The sequence below is a fragment of the Pseudopodoces humilis genome, chromosome 2 (genome assembly GCF_049639895.1).
Source record: "Pseudopodoces humilis isolate 2021_Gansu_Grassland_sample_001 chromosome 2, ASM4963989v1, whole genome shotgun sequence".
Classification (NCBI taxonomy): Eukaryota; Metazoa; Chordata; class Aves; order Passeriformes; family Paridae; genus Pseudopodoces; species Pseudopodoces humilis.
Genome location: NC_142201.1, coordinates 80812881 through 80833987, shown reverse-complemented (window position 1 = coordinate 80833987; position 21107 = coordinate 80812881). Strand labels below are relative to the sequence as shown.

The 21107-nt window shown below is 45.5% G+C and overlaps 1 protein-coding gene across 1 annotated transcript; it reads right to left on the bottom strand.

Moving 5' to 3' along the window:
* Positions 1–10257: 10257 nt before the first annotated feature.
* Positions 10258–16302, bottom strand: FZD4 (frizzled class receptor 4). Its single transcript, XM_005516173.3, has 2 exons — positions 16042–16302; positions 10258–14847 (listed from the first exon to the last, which is right to left on the bottom strand). The coding sequence occupies exons 1-2, from the start codon at positions 16300–16302 to the stop codon at positions 13519–13521; spliced, it is 1590 nt and encodes a 529-aa protein (XP_005516230.2). The 3' UTR covers positions 10258–13518.
* Between the last annotated feature and the right edge of the window lie 4805 nt (positions 16303–21107).

The following is a 21107-nucleotide window of genomic DNA, read 5'->3' as shown; positions in this document are numbered from 1 at the left end:
GCTAACTGGAACACAAGGTTTGACCCTGTTTTCAGTTTTCAGATCCCCAGATTTTTAACATCTAAATAAACATGATTCAGGCTGCTGCTGACAGCAGACTTGTTTTCCTATACTTCCTTTTGCAGGCCTGGTGGGTGTTACACATGGGATTGAAGCAGTCTCTGTGTCCACCAAAGGAAATGGGCTGCTCAGGAATGTGAAGCTCCTCAATATTTGCAGCTTTGCACTCTGATTTGGTGAGCATGCTCTCTGTCAGCAGGGTGGAAGGAAGAGCGACCTGGAAATAAGGAGAAGTCCTGTGTTCATCACTGGGAAATTCAGTTTCTGAGGTGGAAATGGAAGATTTCTCCTACTGTCAGAGCTGCAGACTTGTCTTTGGCAGCTGCTACAGACTCACAGAACAGTTGAGGCTGGAAGAAATCTCTGGATGTTATCTCATCCAACCCCCCCGCCCAAGCAGGGACATCTATAACCAGTTACCCAGGATCAGGTTCCACTGGATTTTGACTATATCTGGGTATGAAGAGTCCACATCATCTATGGGCAATCTCTTCTGGTGTTTGGTCACTGGTTTTGTTCGGATCAACAAAAAAAGGAAAAAAACCCAAAACATGTTTCCTGATATTCAAGAGACACTTCAAGTGTTTCAGTTTATGTGCAGTACCTCTGGTCCTGGCATTGGGCACGACTGGCGAGAACCTGGGTCCATCCATCCTCTTTGCACCTAACCTCCAGGTATTTATTTACAGTGATGAGATTCCCCCTGAGCCTTCCCATCTCTGGGCTGAACAATCCCAGCACAATCAGCCTTCCCTTACAGGAGAGGTGCTCCAGGTTTTTTGCATCAACTTTGTGGCCTTTTTCTCATTCCCAGTGCAGGGACGTGCTGGAGAGAGGCCAGTGGTGGTTGATGGCATGGGGCTGCCCTGGCTCTACTGCTCAGTGGTGAGCGCACACTTACAGGGGTTGTTTTCTCCAGACTGGTGTTCCCAGAAGGGAAAAAAGAATCAGTCCTTTCCCTTGCACTGTAAATGCCGCAATGAATGAGCGATGGCAGGTTAGTGGGCAGTGAGGTCTGTCGAGCCCACATGCTAGTTTCTCACGTTTCAGTTAGTTTTTTTCACCTTTCTGTCAAGTAAAAATAACATATTTCCCAGGGACTTTGAGTCTGGTGATGTGGGAAGAACCACCTGTTAAAAAAACACCAGGGAAATTTTCCTGCAAATTTGTCAAAGGCAGAATTTCAATCTATCTTTGTGGAAAAAGCACCCATGAGAACCAAGTCCTTGCTGGGGGGCTTAACATGTGGCAAAAGTTACAGGAGCATTCAGGAAAGTGTGGTGGTTTATTATTAACGAGTGTAGCAGTTCACTGAGAACCCTGCTAAGGTCAGAGATGTTTTTCACCTCTTTCTCCAAGGGAGTGATATCAGGGCTTACAGAGAAACAAAGCTTTCCCTGGCTCTGAGACGCGTCTGGTGGGAAGATCCATCTCATACTGGGCAGGCTGGTGTTATTTAGCTGTGTAGGGTAAAGCAGCTGGACAACCCAGGTTGGAATGCTTCTGCTGCTTTGGAATACCCTTCTGCATCCATGGGTAGGTGTCCTAGCAGGCAGGAACCCTGGGTGATGGCCCTGCGTGTGGGCTGGGCCTGGCAGGACCATGCAGGAGCGTGGGGAGAGAGCGGAGCTACCACAGCAGGAGTATCCTCAGTCCTATGGACAGCTCCCCATCACCATATGGGCCTGAGCAGCCCATTCACATCACAGTCTGGGAGACTCCAACCCACAGCCTTTCCTAAACAGTGAACAGGGCAAAAGCCCTGCCCCTCAAAGGAGCTCAGAGCCTCCTACTTAATTTAGTGGGAGAAGCACAACCATCCTATTTTTTCTCAACAAAAGAAGTGGAGAATAGGAATTCTGAGCTCCATGGTGGATCTCTAGAACATCCAAAGTCTGGGAAGCATTCTGTTTGTCTTCAGGATCTAAAAATGAGTTTTCAGGCCTCACTGTTGGAAAAGACTTTCTGTTTAGAAACAGCACTTAAAAGCCTGGCTCTGGCATCGGTGAGACATCAGTGGGGTATAAGGTCTCAGCCATTTGTTTGTGATGGTGCTGTGACATCTCCGTGTGCTGGCAGACCTCAGGCACCACAGCTCCGGCTGGCACAAAAGCAAGCAGGTCCCTATCCCTGCAGAATGAGGTTTCACTACACCTTCTGCAGTTAGAGGTTTGGTGTCTTTGAAGAGGGTACGGCAATTCTGCACGAGGTTATCGTTAGGAGAACTTTAAATTAAACCCACAAATATATGTACACATATACATATATATATATGTATATATACACACATATATATACACACACATGCATATGTACCCCTCACTTGCTACTTAACTTATTGTGCCTGTCCTCAAAAACAGAAGTTTCCATTTCCAACTCTTCCTCAAGATAGACCAAGAAGGTCTGTCCTGTACTATCTTAACCTCCTTTTTTGCAAAAAAAAAACGAATGCAAAGAAAATTTTGTGGTACACATAAAGTTAACACTAAAAATCACACATACAAAAAGTACAGATGCCAGATGCTGGGTATCTGGAGCATTCTGCTTATTTACACAAATAGAAGTGATGTTTCATTGCTTAGTCCAGTGCATGCTTTCTTTTATTTTTTTTTATCAACTCCAAAATCTGTTATGAATATTTCATGCATATTTCCAATGACACACTAACTGTTGTTTGAATAAACAAAGTGCATTTTCCTTCATCCCTGCCTTTTCCATTGACTTTGTCTCGAATGCCAATGAGGAACTTTTGTTTGCAAAACTAGTCAAAGAAAGATAGCGATGTGAATTCTGTCCAGCAGTGTTTGCACAAGCACCAGCAGCAGAACTAACACAAATACTCTTGGGAATTTGTTTCTGCAAGGTTAATGTCAGAAGTGATTTATTGAGGCCTTCCTCCTGCTCGCCAGTCTGGGATCCATCAAGTGAGTAAACACGTCCCCCCTCCCTCCACGATTTCAGAGTGCTCTGAGACTGATCACTGAGCAAACACTCCATTTCAGAGTCAATATTTTGGGAGTAATCAATCAAATTGTATTTATTGCTACAAAATTTAGGTTGAAATACTTTGAATCAAAAGTCAAAATCAGAAGATTTTGAAGACAAATTGAACGGAAATCAATTTTTTCCTGCTGATGCACTAAAGTTGTTCGGCAAAGTTATCGAGATAGTTGATACAGTTAAAGCTATATTCACATTATGTAGAATAATTAAAAAAAAAACCAAGCCAGTTGTTTGTTTTTTTTTTTAATGATGGAAATTAATATTTCTGTCCTCATGTGTTCCCATTTCAATAAGAAATAGGATTTGCATGGTGTTGTAACACACTTGGGCTATGGAAATGCCCCTTCCAATGTTTTCACCATTAATTGTTGTTCCTGAGAGCTAGCCCTTCCCTTCCCTTCCCTTCCCTTCCCTTCCCTTCCCTTCCCTTCCCTTCCCTTCCCTTCCCTTCCCTTCCCTTCCCTTCCCTTCCCTTTCCCTTCCCTTCCCTTCCCTTCCCTTCCCTTCCCTTCCCTTCCCTTCCCTTCCCTTCCCTTCCCTTCCCTTCCCTTCCCTTCCCTTCCCTTCCCTTCCCTTCCCTTCCCTTCCCTTCCCTTCCCTTCCCTTCCCTTCCCTTCCCTTCCCTTCCCTTCCCTTCCTTCCCTTCCCTTCCCTTCCCTTCCCTTCCCTTCCCTTCCCTTCCCTTCCCTTCCCTTCCCTTCCCTTCCCTTCCCTTCCTTCCCTTCCCTTCCCTTCCCTTCCCTTCCCTTCCCTTCCCTTTCCCTTCCCTTCCCTTCCCTTCCCTTCCCTTCCCTTCCCTTCCCTTCCCTTCCCTTCCCTTCCCTTCCCTTCCCTTCCCTTCCCTTCCCTTCCTTCCCTTCCCTTCCCTTCCCTTCCCTTCCCTTCCCTTCCCTTCCCTTCCCTTCCCTTCCCTTCCCTCCCTCCCCTCCCCTCCCCTCCCCTCCCCTCCCCTCCCCTCCCCTCCCCTCCCCTCCCCTCCCCTCCCCTCCCCCTTCCCTACCCTACCAAGTGTACACAGAAATTCTTCATTTCCATCACAAATTAAAACTATAGAAATCTGGATTCATGGGGTTCTTCTGAATTGCAGGTAGAGCTCCCAGAACCAAGGTAGCCCTCAGAGAATTTAATTTATACATTCTAGTCAGAGCCAAAACCACTTCCCCTCACTCTCAGAAGATTTTAGGTAGTTTAAAGTATCAAAGAGGAGGAACCTGAGCTAGTGGCTTGAAACTGGCAATACATCAGTATCACATTAAGATGCAATGGTAATGTTGCCCTATTCAACTGCCAGCTTTAAGTGTTCTTGTTAATGTGAGAATATATTAGAACATTAAGCCATAAAAAATAGATAAAGGGTGTTAGGCTTATAGCTGGACTTGATGATCTTAAGGGTCTCTTCCAATCCAAATGATTTCATGATTCCCTGATCAGCTGTGTACAGACATTTGCTTGGCAAATGGCTGCATTCATTGAAAGTCCTTTGCACTTGTTTTTTTCCTCTACTGGCAGCTACTGACCCTTCAGCTCTGCCAAGACCTGGGTGCAGCCCATCTGCTTTGTGCAGTGTTCCCAGATTAGTTTAAACACCCCTCACCCTGGGGGTGAGGTGTCCCTTTGCTGTCCCTTTGCTGTCAGCCCTATGGGAGTGCACAGCAGCCATGGCTGGCCTGGGACAGACATCTGCCCACACTCTGGGGCACCTTGGGGCTCTCCTTCCATGCTGCTCTTCTTTCTTCTCTCAGATATCTTCCTCCAGCCTTTGTCCTATGGGGCTCAGGCCCAGTTTGTTTTCCAGCCCTTGAGAACAGAGATTCTAAGGGATGTCTCTGTGTGTGTCTGCTTCAGTTAAAAAACATTCTTAGCCAAATTTGTGTTTAGATTCATAGAGGAACTAGAGAAGTTGAATAGAGAAAGCAATTTGCAGTACTCTTTTTTTCAATAAGGCAAATTCTTCACCTCTTGTGGAACAACTCAGATTCCTTCCTTAGGTGTGAGGTGATGAGCCAACAGGTGCAATAGGGAATGGGATGCGAAGTGTCAGGTTCCATTTTTGCTGTGAATCTATTCACATGGAGATTCTTCTCCTGCTTACCCTACTCTGTGTGCCTTTTTGGACCAACAGATTCCCAGACTTCTTAGTCTTTCCCCTGGAGGTTAGTTAGGTTCTTCTTCACATCATTTAAACACTTTGAGGGATGGTGACTTTCCCTGGAAAGCTTCTTCCAGGGCCTAACAATGAGGAATTGAACAAATTTTTCCTAATATACAATCTAAACCCCGACAGGTGCAATTTAAGGCCATTTCCCCTTGTCTTAATCACTCATGTCCCAATAGCCATGGCAGCTGCTGAATCCTACTCTCTCTCAGTTCACCATGTCTGGGTCAATCCCCCCACTCAGCAGCAGATTTAGATTTAGTAGCAGATTTGCGACTGCAAACTCCTGGTGGGAGCCCAGGCTGAGGCAGGGAGTCATGGGGCTGCAGATAGCAGCTACTGGAAACGCCACCCAAAAGAGGGGGACTGGGCTGGGGGCTGTGTCCCTCAGACTTAACTTTTCACAGCTGAAATAAGTAAAAAGCACCTGATATTCTGAGAAGAGGGGGAAGAAGCGACGAGGCTCTGTGCAGTGTCCTGGTGCATCCCGAAGGTGGCAGGGCTCTGGCAGAAGCAGACGCTGCTCTCTAGGAGGAGGGACTTTGAGAACTCGCAAAAGTGAAACCCAGCTCATCCCATGACAAACTGATGGCCGGCTCTGCTGACGCTGACAGGGTGAATTACTGGTGTCTCAGAATAAGCTCTGCTCCTTTCCCTGCTTTGGTTATAAAAGCATTCTCAGGGGAGGTATGGATGGCTCCTCATTTCTTTTGGCTCTGCTCAGGCCACAGCTGTAGCAACATGATTGTTTTGTGAGTGGAATGGTATTATTTTTTGTCATAACTTTCATATGCTGGGGCCTCTTCAGCTGATTTTTTTGGTTTAATACATACATACATACATACATACATACATACATATATATTCCCTCCTCCTCTGAGAAGCTTCTTCCCCATCTCCAGGCCTCTCCTGCACCCCTCCTTTCAAGATGTACAGTTGTTTTGCAGGTCTCTTGTGCATGACTCTGCAAATGCTTTATGCTTTCTTCTTGGGGCTGACAGCCCTTCCCACCACTGCCAAATGGCAGCAGAAAGAAGCAAGGCTGTCAGCCCAGGCTGGAGCCTTTCTTTTCTGCTGTGGTCCCCCAGGGCTTCTTCTTATAAACATAACTAGTGTGAGGCCAAGGAAGAGATTGTGTTAAATCTTTCAAATAAAGTTTTTGGACGATATGTGCTGCTGGCTTCTGCCAAGAGCAGCTTTCCTCACCACAGCAGGGGACTACGTCCCACTGGCCCTTTTGCCATGCTACTTAACCAGGTCTGGTTTATTTCTCCATGAGCACTGTTATCAACCCTCCTGTAATCATGCCAGCCTTAAGCCCAGGGCTGAACCAGGAGAGATTAATAGAATCATAGAATCATTGAATGGTTTGAGTTGGAAGGGACCTTAAAGACCATTTAGTTCCACACCCATGGGCAGGACACCTTCCACTAGAGCAGGTTGCTCCAAAATGCATCCAGCCAGGCCTTGAACATTGCCGGGGATGGGGCATCCACAGCTTCTCTGGGCAACTTCTTCCAGAGCCTCACACCCACCACAATGAAGAATTTCTTCCTAATATCTAATCTAATATCATTCAATTTATTAAACAGGGGGTGAGCTTGTGACTTTCTTAGCTGATGCACTTGGTACAAACCATAATGTATAGCCCAGAGCTGGTAGAATGTGCTGCTGGACAAAGCCTTCACCATCAGTAGCTGAGGTACCTGCCCTGCTCCTTGACACGAGTGGAGGGCAGGGCTGGGAGAGGCTTCGAGCAGCTGGGGCCAGGCTGCAGCTGCCACTAGATGTCATCCATTCCTCGCTGCAAGGCAGAAGACCTTCGAGTGCAAGAAAAATCCCTGAAACACCGAATTTCTGCTTTTCCATGGCACTCTGCTTATCAATCCTTACCAAGGACTTGAGTGAGAGTACCTCTGAGCTGCTTTGGAAGAAAACACTTCATCCATTGAAACATTTACTGTCAGGCTGTTTCTCTGCATAGTAATATTTTTAAATTTAATATTGTAGAAGCAGAAGCAGTCTGCTGAATGATTTGCATCTATTTTGCAGGACGGATGTTTTCCCCTTCCTCAGAGTAAGCTCAGGAAATGAAAAAACCAGACAGGAAACTAGCTAAATACTGATGGAAATATAAGATGAAGATATTTATATTGCCAGTGTATTGACAAGCCATGAGTAATTGTTTGGTTTTTTTGTTTTATTTTGGTTATCTTTAATGTTTTAAACCTTTGATTTAAAAATGGACAATATTTAAGTATCCATTTTCTGAGCCCTCCAAGTGGATCTAATTAATAAGCACTTTCCCTTTTGGAAGAAAACACAACAAGAAAATCAAAGCTATAAATTACAGTAAACTTTCTGGTGCAATAATATTTGTCCTTGGCATTTAACCTGTTTTCTGTGGTGCTGTACCTAACATCTGGCACTCAGGATGTTCCTGCTCCCCCAAAAAAACTAGGAAAAGAAAACAACAGTTTCTCTGTGATACCTTAGCGTGTGAGTCCTCATTTGCTGCTGCTGCCCTCTAAGCCACCTTTGTGCTCTTCCAGCCCTGTGGTGACTGTTTGGTAGGCTGTTCCCAGAGCATAAAACAAAACATCTGGTTGCTAACAACACAAAGCTGTTACAACAGCTGGAGTCTGCCAGGATGTGCAGGACCTCTGGTCAGAAATCATTTCCCAGCTGCAGGAAATAGTTAGTGATATGGGATCTATTGCACCAACTCAGCATCAGCTGTCTGACCTGCACCCATTCCTCTTGGTGAGGGGCAGCAGGATTGCATGACCCTGCTCCAGCCAGGACCGTGCTCTGCCTCATTTCTGTTGTGGCCAGTGTTGGATTTGCAAGCACAGAGAGGCTTTGCTCTGTACAGAAGTTACACCAGAGTCTGGCAGGCCAGTTAAGCCATCCTAGATTGAGAAAGAGGCTGCAGACTCCTGGTCTATATTATGAGCCAATTAGTCCAAGCATGCTGAAAAGGGCACTATGGAGCATCAGCAACACAGCTGCTGTGGGGCTGCGTAATGGGGCATTCACCTATAGGTGAGCAGTTCACATCTGGACTCAGTCATCCCAGTTAAAGAATGAGGGAGTTACCAACAGCCCTACTGAAGGCTTTGCTATTTTAGTTGAGGCTGGGGAAGCTGGAAGTGGCCAGGCAGTTGTCACTTTGCTCTCTCCCATTCCTACAACCTTGCAGGTAGGCACAGCTGTGGCCTGATGGGGGAGATGGTGCAAGAGGGCTTGGGAAGCAGCTCCGCAGGATGATGCCTGCACCATACCACAAGTAGTTGTACTGGCAAAGTGAAGGAGGAGCTGAAATGTGGCACCATTATGGGAATGAGTGGCTGAGGATGGAGGAGGTGTGGTGGAAACCACCACTGAAGCCAGGGACTTGATGATACTGTATTTTCACATTACTGGAGCTTAAGCTGCTCCTGATTGCTGGCAGCACAACTCTGGCCTCCTTCTCTACAAACTCCCTAATATTTGTTTTCTTTAAAGACAATGCTATAAAAAAAAAAAAAGAAAAAAAAAGAAAAAAACAACCAAGTAAAAAAACCCCAGGCCTAAATATCAAAACAACCACAAAAATTAGTCCTCATAAAGGCTAACTTTTTGTGAGCATTGCACACAGATACTTCCCTCAAGATACTCAGGCAAACCTGAGTGGATTTGTCATCTCTGTGGCTTGGGGAGCTTGCTCACCATTCACAGCCACTCCAGCAATCCATGGTCACTTCATAGGTGATGCTCTGAGACAGCTGATGTGAGGGATCTGTGTGAAGGCTAACACCCATGAGAGACCTGGAGCAGCCAACACCATCCTGAATGCCACACCTGAGATTTTCAGATGGTATGAACAAGAGGGAGATCCTGCTCCTTCCCCCAGAAGCTCTTTTATGTTTGTTACAGTTAACAGTAGCTTTATTACAGACTCATTAGGATAAGTTTGAGAGATCACATTAATCATCAGCCTGAAAACATTACAATGATGAGCTGCCAAAGGCATGAGCAAATCCCTCATAATTACCAGTTTTAGATGCTGCTCTTCAAAACTTGATTAGCTACAGATACACAGGTGATAGTTGCTACTCTTTTTTATAGCACACCCTCACTATTATCCACTCTAGTCTGATTTAGGCTCTTACTAGAATAACATTCTGCTAATTAAATAATCCCACACATGGATTGTTTCATGATGGAGACTATTAAGTGGGTTTAAACAATTAAGATTGCATGCTGTTCTATCAGTGTCAAAAGAAACTGGTGAGGGACGCACACAAAAAGCAACTCCTTGCTGTCCTCATACATCACAACTGTGAACAGAAATTACAAACAGGAATGAAAAGTAGAGCATGAATAAGCTTAAGTTTTTAGCAAACCATTGCTAGAAGATGTAGACATTCAACTGAATCTCTCCTCTGAAGGGTTGAAATCACTGAAATCACCCACAGGAATGAACTCATTTCAAGCAGGTTACTAAGATGATTTTTCCCTTCCAAAAGCCATTAATAGTTCCCATATACTGAACAGACCGGTGGTGACACTGCCCTCCTGCACTGAACGCTCCATATCGGAACGCTCACACTTTGGATGCATGTATTCCATGACACCTGAAAGAAAAGGAGCCTTACAGGAGGTGCTGCTCTTCTCAGGAGCCACCTCACAGCAGTGCCAGAGCAGCAGCGGGCTGTGTTTCTGTACTGCCTTCCATCTGGGATTTGAAGACATGCTCCCACAACAGCAAAGCTCCAGCTGCAGCCCCAGCCAGCACCCAGGACGTGTGTGCTGTCTTTGAAAGGGTTTCTGCCCACCCCATGTGCAGAAACATGAACATACTTTGACTCTTGCCCAACAATGTCTTGTTCTCAGTTAATACATCCAAACCATGCTGGATTAACCCATTCAAAGCATCCCTTCACCAAAGCATGAGCATTTCAGTCCTTCTTCATTCAGGGGGAAAAAAACACTTCCAACAATGCTGAAGCCTATTTAAGAAACAAAATCACCAAAAATGTGAAGGCTGCCAGGAATTATTTCGTTATCCACAGAGGTTAAAGTTTTATTTTGATATAAAAATTAAATAGCAAAGTTGTTTTGGTTTTTTTACAGTGATAAATTAGAAATTTACAGTACATACATCGAAGTAGATATATTTTCTGTACACTCCAAAATAATCAGCGTCTATTTCCTTAAAATTCAGAGAAAGAAGCTAACTTGTCTGTTTAATGCAAGAGCTAAGCTTGTACCTCTCTGGCAGACGCTTCTGAAACCTGCAGTGCCAAGAGCACACTCTGAGGGGGAGATGGGAGCAGGGACTGCGCAATTTAAGGAAACGCCTGCAAAGTTTCTGGTTGTATAACCACAGCAACTGCACTTCCGAGACAGGATTAGTCACGCGGGTTTTGGCTTTAAGCTCGTAACAATGTTGAAACAAGAGAACTTGGAGTTGCTGATGCTCGGCTCTTCGCAAGCCCCAGTTTTCAGGCTGTCTGCTGTGTCTTCCCACTTACCCAGCCCCAGCATGGAGCCAGACAAATACATGTGGGTCAATACATCAGTGGAATGGTTTAATTGATGCAACCACTAATTTCACTTTGGGTTAGTACAGCGTTCCCCCAGTTGCTGGGGAAAGATGTCTCTTCAGACACAGTAGCTGGTGCCTCCCCCCAGCCCAACTCTTTCCCATAGCACTTGAATCCCTCACATGCTTTAATGGAATATCCCTCCGGGTCCCTCTTAGGGTTACACACTGCCATCCTCATCCAACTCACTGTGTCTTACATCACCAGGGACAGCCCTCTGTCAACAGTTCACAGGGTCACAGGCAGAGGTGCAAGGATTTGATAAAAAGGCACTATTTAACATTCACTCTGTGTACATAACAAGGTTAAAAATGCCATTTATTGAATCAGTCTGCTCAAACATGGGTCTTATTGGCCAGGAGAGTATCCAAAGTGTTTCAGAGTGAAGCACACCCTGAGTGAACAAGTGACACCTTGGCACAGCCAAACACTAGGTTACAAAAAAAGGGTCATAATGCATCCTCGCTCCTTGAAAGCCAACATAAAGCTGCTGACTTTACATTCCTCACTGCGCCAGCAGAAAGACTGCATGATGGAGAAGCTCAGCCATCTGAAGATCTCACACTTGCAAAACTCCCTGTCCACAAAGAAATAACCAGATCCAAACACAACACTAACAGTGAGAGACTCCATGGAGAGGGTGAAAAGGCCCAGCTGGAATGTGGCGTTGGCCAAGACAGTGCTAGTGTGTCTTGAGCAGAATGTGTCAAGTTGTCACTTGTTCTGCTGGAGAGGGAACCCAACCGCAAAGACTGCCATTAGGGCTTGTTTGGGGTCTGGATTTTGTTTGTAAAACTAAAAAAACATTCTCTAGCACATGTTTCGACACTGACATTGAAACAATACATGCTTCTGGGACAGATTAGTGCTCACTTCCAGAGCTGGAGTGAACTGTGGTTTGCAAAGCACATGGGCACCTGTGCGGAAAGCAAGTACTTTAATAAAGCAGCATCTGCTCTCAGCTGCCCTGGAAGATCACGGGAGTTGGAGCACCAGGGGGATGCTCTGCAGCTGATCAGGTTCCACACAAACAAAGGAAGCAAAAGCTTGGGGCACATAGATAAAAACAAATGTGTTTCAAAGGGCTAGAGCATCATAACAGTGTTCTCTTAAGTGCTTCTAGGATATCTGTATTTGCATCACCTTTCTTACAATTCCCTGACATTACATTCAGCTTCCCACAAGCACAAGCTGGTGCCTCCTCAAATAACAGAATAAGAAAATGCAATCGTTTCTTTGAAACAACATTATTCAGCAAGAAGTTTGATTTCTTGGATCCCTCTACAAAAACTGGAAAGATCTTTGTTGCTCCTGAGGACTGAATGCCTGCTCGCATTTGGTGTATAAATATACATTAAAATAAAGTCTCCATAGCTGACAGTGAGCAATTGAAGCATCATTGTGAAGCAGTCAGCTGTACTGCAATGTCATGGACTGAGAATGTTCTTTTAATTGCATCTGACACACATAATTACACAACTGATCTGTGTGAACACGAGGTTGCCAAGCATTTTGCTTCTCCATAGACTGGCGTCTATGAAGGAGATACCATCACACTGAATGAAATCCATTAAGACCTAATTGCTTCATGCAATGAGTCTGCAGAGAAAGACAAGTAAGTTTGCTTGGAGAAACATGGTATTGTTTGAAGGTACCTTCAAATAACTTTTCTCTTTCCCAGAGGAAGGAACACTGTATAGTTAAGACTTTTTAAAGCTAATAAATGCAGCAGAATAAAGTGGTCTGCTAGAAGTAGCAGGAGCACCTGAAGGGGCAGGAATGGAGGCAGATGGATAATGATAATAGATGCAGAAGACCATATGCTGTTTCCCACTGTGACCTGATTCCTCTACTTCTGAGGATGGCCTTGAGTAAAGCTTTTAGATTTTATAAATATTGATAGACCCACAGAATAACTGAGGTGGGAAGAAACATAGGGAGGTTCAAATTCCCACAAGGCAGAATCAACTCTCCATTCGGACCAGGTTATAAATGGCAAAAAGAATGAGTCAAAATTATTATTAGGCCATTAGAGGACTGAAAAGTCATCCTCACTAATACCTCACTAAATCCTACTCATCACGGCAAGGACCTGGAAAGTCCATTTGCTTTTTGTTTCAGGATGTGATCCCTGACTGAATTGTACAGTGTATTGGAACACAAGAATTACCCAGGGCATAAGGACAGAATCCTCATCAAGTGCTTCCTTCTCAATGCTCAAGTCAGGAAGAAGACATCTGACTGAGGTCTAGGGCACTGCATCTTCTGGTAACATGGTAACTGGACTCTTTTTAAGCCCAGAACTTGGCCCTGGCCTGCCTTTCCTCCATCGGCTGTAAGATGATGAAAGGAAAAACCTCATCCCACAGCTATGGGCTAAAGCACCTCCATTTCTAGAGACTTCAAGATTTCAGTAATTGCATCCTGCTTTAATAAAAAAAAAAAAAGGAAGATAACATGTTTGGGTATTTCACAGCTTTTAAAGCCTCCCCGGGCTCTCCTATTTTGGGCAGCATGGTTTATGGCTATTGTATCTGCAGCATGATCTTTTTGCTGTTTATTCTTTAAGGCTTTTTTTTTTTCTCCCATCCCCAGAGACAGGCTGTGTAATTGCCCCCCTATTCTACTCCCAACATTTATACAGCAATGCTTACACATGATCAGTCCTTCACAGGAGAGCAGTCAGACCAGCGGGATGCTGTCCTTTTCTCATACCACAGTCTCGTTCCCTTTCCCAGGTTTCACCCAACCGTCTGCTCTCTTCTCCCGTTTCACTTTCCCTGAGTTCACCAGTCTGTTGGAGCACTTCTGCCATGTGTGCAGAGTTTTGGCTGACCAGATCCACATACCTGATGTAATACCTACCAGAAGGGACATGAAAATTTTGAGCATCTCCACTGCCATATTGGAATCATCAGCTGAATAGCGGAAAATGGCCCAGTTGGAGATTTCATAGAAATAACAGGCGATGACACACGTTGCTGGGACAGTGTACAGCACTGAAAAGACCCCAATTTTGACCATCAGTCTTTCCAGTTTGTCAGTTTTAGTTCCGTCTTTCTGGAGATTAGACCTGATTTTAAATAAGGCCACGAGTCCTGCTGCGATGAATAAAGTCCCGATGACCAGGTAGGTAAAAAGTGGAGCCACAACAAAGCCTGTCAGTGCATCCAGGTTCTGGTTCCCAACATAGCAGAGGCCGGTGAGCTCATCTGCGTCTACAAGTCTCATAATCAAAATGACGATGGTCTTCACCGCCGGGATGGCCCAGGCTGCGATGTGGAAATAGGAGCTGTGCATTTCGATTGCTTCGTGGCCCCACTTGAGTCCCGCAGCCAGAAACCACGTCAGTGTCAGAATAACCCACCAGATGGAGCTAGCCATCCCGAAAAAGTACATCAGCAAGAAAATTATCGCACATCCTGTGTTCTTAAGACCTTCTTGGATAAGAACAGGTTCTGCTGCCTCTTCAAAATCACAGGATATCCTTTCCCGGCCCACAGTTAGCCTCACAATATAAGCAATGCTATAAATATTGTAGCACATGCTCAAAAATATGATTGGCCGCTCCGGGTAGGAAAATCTGGATGAATCAATCAGGAAGGTCAGGACTGTGAAGGCAGTCGAGATGAAGCAAAGGCTGGCCCATATGGCCATCCAGATATCTGTGAATTCCTTAGCTGACCTGCTGTAGAGACCTGCATCATAGCCACACTTCAGGACACAGCTCAAGCTTCTCTTCACCCAAATGTACTGATCTGAGTTAGATCCCATGCCGTGGCACTCTTCTCCAGGCTGCAAGGAGGTCTTGCTGTGAAGGGGAACCTCTTCGTCTCCTGGGCCCTCCATGCACATGTGGTTGTGATCATTCTGGGGTGGGAATTTGCTACAGTTTAGGCTGTCTGGCCAGGCAAACCCAAATTCTTTTAAAACAGGTTCACATCTTCTTTTGACAGAGAGGCACATGCCTCCACAGGGACCTATGGGGATGTTAATCTTCTCTGTGCACATTGGCACATAAACCGAACACAGAAAGAACTGGAAGAGAGGAACAGAAATCACAGGTGTGTCAGGGGAAAATGAAACAGGTTGCAATATAACAAGTTTTCCTTTTTCCTTTTTAGCAGAAATATTTGGTCCTTTGCCTTAAAAAAACAGGAAGCAGCATAAAACAAATAAACCGAGAACAATAAAAACAAAAGAGAAAAAAAATAACAATGTTGTCTTCTTTCAGTTCAAATGTGGTCCAAAGCCAAAGCCTGAACATTTTACTCCCTAGATTAGCTCCATGTAAATTTAGTCCATCAGTTCCAATGAAGAAAGTGGGATTTAGCCAGATTTAAACCTCAAGGGTACAATTTAAGAAAGCAGAAAACCAAATTAAAGGGATTTAAACAGATACATAAATTTGTTCTGAGCATTGCTTGGATATTTCAGCTAAGAAACAAATAGGAGAAAAAAAGCATTTATTGAAGTACTTTGGTTCACGATCCTCCCAGAAAAAGGTTTTTCTTTTACAATAAGTTCGCATATGCATTTACAACGGTAATAAAATATTGTAGTTTTCTCGTCTTTTGAATAATAGTAATCTGGCGACGAGACGCCGTGAGAGAAGTTGCGTGCTGACTCGGGAACTCTGTCCCGAGAAACAAGCTGGGTTTTGTTTGAGGAAATCCATGCCCGTGGGGAGGACAGGGATCCTGCCATTCGCCTGGGAAAGAAACTTTCGCGGTGAAGCTCCCGGCGGAGTCCCGAGCTGCCGCAGCTCCCCTCGGCCAGCTCCGCTCTTCCCGTATGGAATCGGGCGCGGCACCTGGCTGGGGCACGGCCGGGACGCAGGGCAGCGCCCGGGAAACCTCCGGGAGTCTCCGCAGCCTCCCCGAGCAGGCGGGCGGGGGGTACCGCGCTGCGGCGGGCGCTCCTGGCCGCGGGCAGCCGGGACCCCGCCGGGACACCGCCGGGACACCGCCGGGACACCGCCGGGACACCGCCGGGACACCGCCGGGACACCGCCGGGACACCGCACCTCCGCCCAGCGTGAGCCACGCTCTCTTCCCAGCCAGCCAGGAGCGACACTGCGAGGCGGCGCGACTTTCGGGTTGGTCTAGTACTGAGTCGAGGGGATGGGGATGGGGTGCTGGGGGACAGCAGCCGGCCCGGGACCGCACGGCCCCGTTGTGCGTCGTCCCCACCTCGCCCACGCACCCAGGTCCTCCCGGAGCCCCGACGCACCTGGAGCTGGCTGGAGCAGCCGTACTGGATGAGAGGGGTGAAGGTGGTGAGCTGCAGCTCCGCGTCCGCCTGCAGCTCGTGCCCCACCAGGTTGGGCATCTTGGTGACATTGTAGCCCAGGTTCTGGCACATGGCGATGCGGATGGCGTCGCAGCGCCGCTCCTCCTCGTCGCCGAAGCCCCGCGCCCCGCCGAGCAGCCCCGCCAGCAGCACGGCCAGCAGCCGGGCGCGGCCGGCCGCCCCCCCGCCGCCCCCCGCCATGGCCCGCACCGGCCCCGGCCCCGGCCCCGGCCGCGCCGTGCCGCACGGGCCGGCTCCAACGGGGCGGGCCGGGGGCGGCTCCGCTATTAAACAGCCTCGCCGAGAATCGGCCCAGGGGAGGGGCGCGCCTCCCGGCCCGGCCCTCCCGGCGCCCCCGCCCCCGCCGCGGGAGCCCGCCCCGCGCAGCGCAGCGCCCCGCCGCAGGGCAGGGCAGGGGTCCTACCTGCAGCTCAGCCTGGCACCGGGGAGTTCCTCTCCGCCTCCGGGAGAGCCCCTGGGGAGCCCCTACCCCCAGCCCCGAGGAGCGCACTTCCACCGGCTGCATCCACCGCTCCTCTCAGGGGCCCCTTCTCCTTAGTGACCTACTACCTGCGCCCCTCGTCCTGCGTCCCTCAGAAACCCCGGGGATTCCTGTCCGTGTCTGGTCTCCCCACAGCGGGTCCCCCTTCTATCCCGTGCGGCCAGCGGCCCTGGGAGACATCGTCACTGTCCCCCGAGTTCCCACCACGAATGCTGGTCCTAGGGGCTCTCCCGAAGTTTGGCTCCACAGGGACACACCCCCGTGCAGATGGGTTTGGGCTCAGCAGATGTGTTAAGGCTCATCGTGCCCCAATCCCCCCATCATTTCTGGCCTTTTTCCAGCCTTAAGTGCTCAGCTCTTCTGCTGTCTGGTTAAAAATGTCCGAGATGGCTTTCTAAGCTCCTGGTTTGTCTTTTCAATGGGTTAAACTGCACTGCTGGGTCACATCTGGGCTGTAGAATTGTTTGTTTTTTCATTGAGGCCATGAAACCTGTAGGGCACTGCTAGGTACCTCCTGGCATTTGTACAAATCCCTGTAAAACAAGTAAGTGTGGGTGAAGCGCTTGTGAATTTGGGAGGAAAGGGCTGGATGATTAAGCAGACCTTTAACATGTCAGCAGGAGGAGGGATTAAGAGCAGAGAAACAAGGCTCACACTTAAATTCTCTTGATATTATTTATACCTGTAATAAAATCTAGTTGAGCTAGTTGTGCCTTTAGCAAAAATATGTCATCTATTAATGAATTGTTTGTAAAGCGCTTTGAAAATATTTGTAAAGCCCTGGTTAAGCAACCTCCTTCTGTGTGCATACAGCATGTGGCATGTGCATGTGCTCCTGAGGGTATCTGTCACAGGCAGACAGGCCTCCAAGTGCACCTCAGGGCCTTTGCTGTTCCCCATCATTCCCCAGCTCCACTGGTCAACCAAGACTGGGACTAATGGGATAAGCCACCCCTCAGCTATTGCTCCTTACCGAGCACAAGACCGTAAATCACAGCAAAACCCGTGCTATGAAGTGCTCTGTGGTCATTCTTTGCAGATTTCTCCTCTGAGGCTCAATCACCAATGGGGTTTCTTTACCTCAGAGAGGGGGGAAACTGTGTGTGAGCTGTCCTGGGACATTGCAGGGACTGATGGGCATTAATGCGCTTTCCTTAGCAAGATGGGTAGTGCTTTAGTTGAGGTTTCATGAGCATAGGTATTTACATAGCTCTCACTGCTGTAACACTTTACATGTAGCTTGAATAAACAGTGTCTCTAACCTCACAAAATCCTTGTGAGGCAGACAAGTAATATTATCTTAACTTTTTAAACACAGAGGCAGACAGTGCTCCAGTCCCAAGGTCAGGCAAGGAGCCTGCAATGGAGTCGGCAACTCAACCATATCTCGCAAAGCCCATATTTACCTGCAGGCATTGCTGTCTGCACCCAGCAGTGCTCAGCTGCTAATCTGGGTGGGTGATAATGCTGTGAACACACATGGTGTGCTGCACATGTCCACTGAGCTGTTCCCAGCACTGCTGAGTTTACCTTCCCTAGCACACAAGTGCAGGGAATGGGTGATGGGTGCTCCCCATGCAGTCAAAAACATCAAAGCAAGAGGCAGGCTTCCACAGGAGAAGGTTTTGGTTGTAGTTTATTTTTTTTTTCCAAATCATGTAGAAAAGAAGGCTAGAGGGAGAATCATAGTGACCTTAAAAACTCTGCATCTTTGTCTTAGTACGTGAAACCCCTTTTCATCTGCCATCTCCTGCTGCAGTTAGGCACTGAAGCAGAGTTTGCTGCTACTAGAATAAGGTCTTTACCTAATTCCCATTAAATAAACCCCTACTGCATATTCAGAAGTTAAGTTTTAAGAAGTTTTCAGAAGAAAAAGCAAAGCCCTTGGCCCATGGACCTAGTCCTTGGACTAAGTAAAACTACAGTGGACACAAGTTTCTTTGTAGAACTCTCCTCTCAAAAAAAAAAAACCCTCCTAACACTATTGCCTATTCTTTGAGAATACAAAATAAATATTAGAAAGTGCTACACTGCTGTGTTTGCTTTGGAAAGTCTTTTAGATAATGGGAATTAGTTTTCAAAACAAGAGTGCTGTGAGAGGCAGTGGCAAATCATACAAGAGGCTGGAACTGGAAAAAATGGTAATTAACCAGCTTTGAACCTTATGCATATAACAGGGATTCAGTGTTATCATGATAAGCATGGAGATAACATTTTCTTTAAACAGATCAAAATAGGAAAACTCCTGGATAGTGGATTTATAGATTCTTAGATTACTTGGCAGTATGAGACTAGCCTGAATCTAGCACAGAAAAAGCTATATTCCTTCCTCAGTTATTGACTGCCTGATTTGCAGATTATTTTTTTGTAAATTTGATTTTGAGGGCTCTTTAATGAAAGGATCAGCAGTCACTCTTACAATTATTATTTGTTGTCACTGCCAATAATTATGTTTGGTTTCTAGTCTATCTTCAGTTTCCAGCCACTGACTTTTGTTTTATCTTTGCTAGACAGGTTGAAAAGTCACTATTGAGATTAACCCTGTAGGTAATGCCAGGCTGTGATTAAATTACTTTTGGCCTTCTTTAGTAATCAAAATAGATTGAACTTCCTGAGTTTCTTATTGTAAGGTGTCTTTCCCAATCCTTTAAACACACTTTTGATTTTAAGTTTAAGGTTTTACCCTGCTGTTTAAATACCACTTTTAGCCTAAACCATCCTTTACAGGATAAATAGATGTGACTGAACTAGTAGTCTAAGCACCCTTGGTCCCTTTAGAGTCACTAAAGTCAGGATAGACAGACACTTGCAGAAAGCAGCTTACATACTAGGAATGGCATTAATACAAAATCCAACTTATTATTATCTTGGTTTCAGTATTTCCCCCTTACATTTGTTACGTATTTTTTTGCATATTTATTAAAGCCATGGGCATATTTTTACACTACGAAAATAAATAATACTTACCAGGATCTCTGTGTCTTCCACTGATTTGTAGGGCATCTAGAAAGGTTCATAACTTTTCTCTGAACATTTTCAATGCATCAACATTTGCCTGAACTGTAGTGGTAGAACATTCAGTTCTCAGCTCAGCTTTCCCACCAGAGTGATGCTCATGTCAAAAGCTCAGTCCTACAAGATGACCTTGCTTAGACCTCCAAGGACATGACCTCTTCCACTGCATTGCAAGGAGAGCCAGGACCCATGCCTCAGGCAGATCTGAGAAAGCTTGGGCATCCTGTTGGTTTTCTAAAAAAAATGTGGATACCACATTAGGATGTGATTATTTTAACCATAGATGTCAGCTTTTAGTCAGATTAATTTAATTCTAGAAATGCCTCTGTCTCTCAGTTGACTTTAAAAGGAATGTAGGATGACCAGCCCAGAGGTGAAAACTCTCAAAGAGGTGTCCAGGACTGGATGAGAACAGTACCTGCCTCCCAGCCAGTCTCCTGGGAATTGGTGACAGAGAATATTGACATTACTTTCCAGAAAGTTAGAAGTTTCTTTCTTTTAAAGATCTTGTATACAAGTCAAATAAACAGAAGGGTTTTAAAATGTGTAGATTCTAGAATAGTTTTGGGAAACTGAAATTTTAAGAATGACTTAATTACTATTAGTTATCCCTAGGATACAACTCATATCATATGCATTTTTCAATCTACAACAAAAATGACTTTTGGACCTAGCTGTTGCTTGTTTTGTTTACTGACAATTCCACAACTTCCATCAAGTAACAGACTTCTAGCATTAATGACTTTCTTTCAGTCTCAATTTACATAAAACAATATTATCTTTGAACATCTGTCCATTAATATTTTTTTTGTTTTGTTTTGTATATTTTATCACATTCTTTTGGATTTATATTCGTTCAAATCAATGTCTCCTTCCTACTCTTTGATATTTATGCTTTTATTAAACTTAATTAACTTTATACTTTTTAAATTTTATTAAAGAATTTAAAAAAAAATTCCATCTGAAGTCCAGCTGAATTTTTTACTAAGGACCTTCTTTCTCAAAATCAAGACCAAAATCAATCACCTTCTTTATTCAATGATGTCTTTGCAAGCTTCTAGCAATACATTTTAAATGGTTTCCTAATTACCATTCACAAGCTTAACATAAGTTTTCTCCCTTACTTCTGTACTTTGTGAGGCTGACTCTTTTAAAGCAGGAAATGCGTATATTCCCCTCCTTGCATTTATCCATTATCATCATCATTTCAATTGTCCAGTAACAATCAGAAAGAAGTGGTATTGTCTTGACAGTTCCAGTGAACATGGATCTACGCAGTCTCAGAAAAAAACCCAGTGCGGTGAGTTGCATATGTATTTATGCACATGTATATAAATAGATTTACACACATGTATATAAATAGATATGCAAATATATTTACATACACAAATATCTGGGGTTTTATATATAAAATATTCATAGAATCACAGAAACATTAAAGTTGGAGAAGATCATTAAGTGCAAGCACTAACCCAGCACTGCCAAGCTA

What these genes read in the sequence shown, in the direction of transcription:
- FZD4 (XM_005516173.3), bottom strand. Translation starts at nt 16,302, where the DNA reads ATGGCGGGGGGCGGCGGGGGGGCGGCCGGCCGCGCCCGGCTGCTGGCC. An exon ending in GCTGCTCCAGCCAGCTCCAG is followed by an intron (nt 14,848 to 16,041) that starts GTGCGTCGGGGC and finishes CCTCTCTTCCAG; the next exon opens with TTCTTTCTGTGTTCGGTTTA.